This window comes from Loa loa (genome assembly GCF_000183805.2).
Source record: "Loa loa unplaced genomic scaffold supercont3.636, whole genome shotgun sequence".
Classification (NCBI taxonomy): domain Eukaryota; kingdom Metazoa; phylum Nematoda; class Chromadorea; order Rhabditida; family Onchocercidae; genus Loa; species Loa loa.
The window spans coordinates 8,631-12,859 of record NW_018108816.1 but is presented as its reverse complement, the minus strand read 5'-3'; the positions used below and the strand labels follow the sequence as shown (position 1 = coordinate 12,859).

Here is a 4,229-nt window from a genome sequence, read left to right as displayed (position 1 = left end):
AAGTTACGGTACGATAAATAGTTTAAAATTACCATAAAAAGAAGAGCCCGGAATTACGGTGAGATACGGTGGAATGAAGAGTTCGAAATCACGAGTAAAATCAAGTAGACCTTCAACATAGACCAATTTACTTCCATCCCTTGCGCTATTCCTTGTGTTTGCATCAGTTTGTTAAAGTAAAGTGATCGTTATTTCACCATTGGGAATAAATTTTCATTGTGCCACCCTCGTGTTTACGTGATTTTGAGGATGGCCGTTGCACTCCTACGCTTACTTTCCTACACGTGGTTCCCACGTATTTGTCGCAACGTTTTGTTCCTTTCGAACTGTATTTTCAGTAACGTAGGAAATATTGTAATTAATGAATTACAGCTTAAGCTATGGCAGAAAGTTTGGAAGGAAGCATTGATATGGATTGTGACAAGAAGATGGATTCATTGGCTTACTCCAAAGAGCTAGGTTTTTTTTTTTCAGATTGGTCATTGTTGGGAATGTAATGCCATCTTCGAAATAATTTTCCGTAAGCTATGGAACTATGGATTTATATTAGCAAGTTTCACTTGTTGCTATACAGTGGTTTTCTTTCCTATATTCGAATGTTAGGGTGGTAATGCCTAGCGACAATAAGTGATGTTTTTCAGTTCGATAAATTTATTCATGATTATCGTGAATCAGCTGAACTTTCATCCTGTAGCTTGCATGAAAGTAATACGCCGATCGACGCTGCATTGAAAAAGGATTTCATTAATATAGAAAGGAAATTAACGAGAACTTTTTATGCCATCAAAAAGTATGTTCAAGCTGTGATTTACTGCTCTTTTCTTTTTCACACGCATGTCACAATTGATATGGTATAGTGTTGATTATAGAATACTGTAGTTTGAGTAGGAAGTATTCATGTTTTAGACGATTTAGTTGTGTAGTATTGGAAATTTATTTTAGGGACATGGATAAGTTTGACAAAAGAGTACGAAGAAAGAGATAAGAACTTCATAGTTGCCCTTTCGTCGTTGCCCTAATTTTGTTAAATTGTTTTCTTTTATATGTGAAGGAAATTGAATATTTTTAGGTTACCAAAAACAGGGACTTTGAATGAACTGTACTTGCGTATCGAATCCATGCTGGAGATTTTTAAAACGGTAAGGCTGTAAATTTTATCTACGGGTCAGAAAATATATGAAAAGCGGAAATTGGTTGCTAGCTACCGTCGTTTTACTCAGTACATCTATGGGAGGTTCAGTTGCGGATAGGAATTGAAGTTCAGAATCGGGGAGGTTCTGATGATACTTTCAAATTAGGTATGATCATAGAAAATTATCTGATTTATTTTTAGTTAAAGATCATAAAAGAGGATAATAAAGAAGAGTTCAGTTTGCATAACGTTCCTCTACCGGATTATGATGCTACGGATATCGAATTACTGCTTGGGAAGGAATATGCATCAGCACGAGTAACACATAACAATGGTTTGTCAATATTCGAAGATAAACTGCGGGAGCAAATTATCAGAAATAATCGGATGGCCAAAATTTTGTTGAAGGAGTGTGATGAAACTCTGTCATCATATCGAGAGAAAGGTGATTGTTTCGTACGGGGTTTCAATGAACCTAACGAAAATTTTGCAGTCTTAAATAAGTATGAGATTAAATGAATAATTTCTTCATTGCATTTTTTTTTACTGTGGGATCAATGAGTGATTTTTTCTAGCTCTTCAAAGTATGCAGCTATAATGTTGTTATGGGTTTTTGTTCGAACCACGACGTGAAACCAGGATATATTTACCATCAGACGAATTCATTCATCATTTACTTTTCCGGTAAGTTCCTGTTTTCCCATTATATCTCTACGCATGGTATTTATATCAGTTTTCTGTTGAAAATTTGCTCGGAAAAAAGTCACTTTTTAGAAATAACTTGAATATTTCCTTAACCTGTGAAGATTCGCATTCATATAAACTTAGATGAATTAAATGGATTAGAAGTTCTCTAAAATTGTTGTACTTTGTATCTGTTTAGTCACTTATTTTAAAAAGTTATTTAGTTATTGTTTGCTCGTGTTGTTGTGTTAAAGTGTCAAATTATTCCTCATTCAGGCTGACCATCAATTTGTTAATTTTCCCGGAGCAACAACATAGAGGTTGAAAAGAGATTTGATGGAATTTCAAATAAAATCTTATATGAGGCGTGTATCCCTCGAATAATGTAATTTCCCGTTTTAGAGTGATACCAACAGAAATATTCTTGATGTTAAACAACGTGTATAGTAATATCATCAGTGAATTGTAATCAGTTTTGTTATCACCGATTGGACTGTAATACTTCTTCAAAACATTTGCATTCAGTGGTTCCATTTGGTGCTCTCCTAGAAACGTGCACATAACAATAGCCGCCTTCTAATCCCTGTAAAAAATCATTATAATTATCAGTTACAATGAAAAGAAATTCATTTCGTTCATGTCATTTATGAACAGTTGACAGGATATTTTTTTGCACTCAGATATTACAAGTATCCCTAGACAAATGTTTCATCTTTGAGGTTGGTACTACGAAGTTCAGAAAATATGCTACATTTTTTTTTGAAATCCTTCTATGCAAAGCATAGATATTCAAAATAGCATTAAAATGGAATGTATATAATAGAATCATATTTTGTGGCATTATCTATTTTCTTTCTTGCATCATAACAGAATATTAATTTCGATGAGGTTGCTTCATTATTTCATTTCTTTTGAAGGCAAAAATAAGATTTAGAAAAAGAATGAGAAAGGAGACTATCTGTTCAGTAAAGCAGCAATGTACATGTTGAGTTTGTCTTATTTACCATTATTCGATCTGCAATGCATATGAAATATGTAGCGATTGATAATGTTTTGATTTAAACTAGAAACTGTATGTTGTTTTGATAAATTGAAGGATGAAAGATGTGTTTCAGTTAGAAGAAAAGAGAATAATAGAACAAATGGATGTAATGGTGTCATTCCTATTATTACAATTGAATTTGAGTAGCTGTTTGCGTGCCCATTTTTTTTTTCTTTTGCTTCTCTGAACCGAGTTTTATTCATCTATTCGAGTGAATGTATGTCACTCCTACTTTTCTATTACTTTTATCATCATCTTTAGCCAATGATTTGTTTGATTTCTAAGTCACATTATCTTTTCTACTATTTAATTAGGATTGTTGCGAAGACAGTATGAAATGATAAATTAGGTAGGCATACCAAAATTGTGTAATAAATATTTAAAGAGATGCTGAAACATACACAATTTTAAGAAAGTATGTGTAACATTTTTCTAATCGCCGAAATAGATGGAAAAATTTTTAGTTAAAATTGAATTTTTATATGTATCATTCTTGATAACATATGCATACGATTTTATATTCGATAATTTCACAAATTTCTAGTAAGAATAATTGGGGAATTAATTTCCTAAAATTGTTTTGGTTTTCATTAGGAAGATTAAGTAAATTTTTCTAATTCGATCAATAAATATTACTCTTATTTTTTTTCTAGATGTCATATGTAATATAAGTCATTTTTAAGGTAAAGAATTGATGAGCCATAACATCAATTGGAACTGCTTTTTTTTCAAGCAAAATATTGAAATTTCAACATCATTTATTGAGCAACAATCAATATTAAGATCGTTTTCTCGAATGCTTCACTTTCCGAAGTCAACGTTAAATGGATTGAAATAGGAAATGTAATGCTTAAATACCTTATAAGATGTAGGTAGAAGGGAAAGAAAAAAAATGATATATGTATTTGATTGATATAGGTAAAGATATAAATCCCTATATATGATAATGTGATACGATGTGTAGATGTGTTGATAAGGGAAATGATGATTAAGTGTAGCTTTTTAGGCAGATAAAAGGATTTTTACTAACCAAAAAGAACAGCTGTGATTTTTTTTTTTCTCACTAAAATGTATCAACTCATCTATCAGTTTCAATTTTAATTTTGAAATTCTAACTGAAATTGTTATCAATTGCGATTAGATTAAAAAATAAGGTAGAAATTGATCTTTGTAAAAGATGGATGAAATTAAATCAAACCTATTGGTTGTTCATTGATTCATTAATTGTTTCTCTTCATACATCTCTTTAAAACTAACTTTTTTTTCCCTTTTTTTTTCTTTTTGTCACTTAGTTTTTGAAATCAAAAATTTTTATGATGTAAGAATATAGCATGCAAAAAATTAGATTCATTTACAAATAAGTAAATAATG

At 31.1% G+C, this 4,229-nt stretch overlaps 1 protein-coding gene across 1 annotated transcript; it reads left to right on the top strand.

Annotated features, from left to right (window-relative positions):
* Positions 1 to 380: 380 nt before the first annotated feature.
* LOAG_13135 (hypothetical protein) lies at positions 381 to 1,651 on the top strand (the record flags this gene model as incomplete). The annotated part of the gene is made up of 4 exons (XM_020448650.1): positions 381 to 459; positions 619 to 790; positions 1,070 to 1,139; positions 1,334 to 1,651. The coding sequence occupies 4 exons, from the start codon at positions 381 to 383 to the stop codon at positions 1,649 to 1,651; spliced, it is 639 nt and encodes a 212-aa protein (XP_020301225.1).
* Positions 1,652 to 4,229: the final 2,578 nt, after the last annotated feature.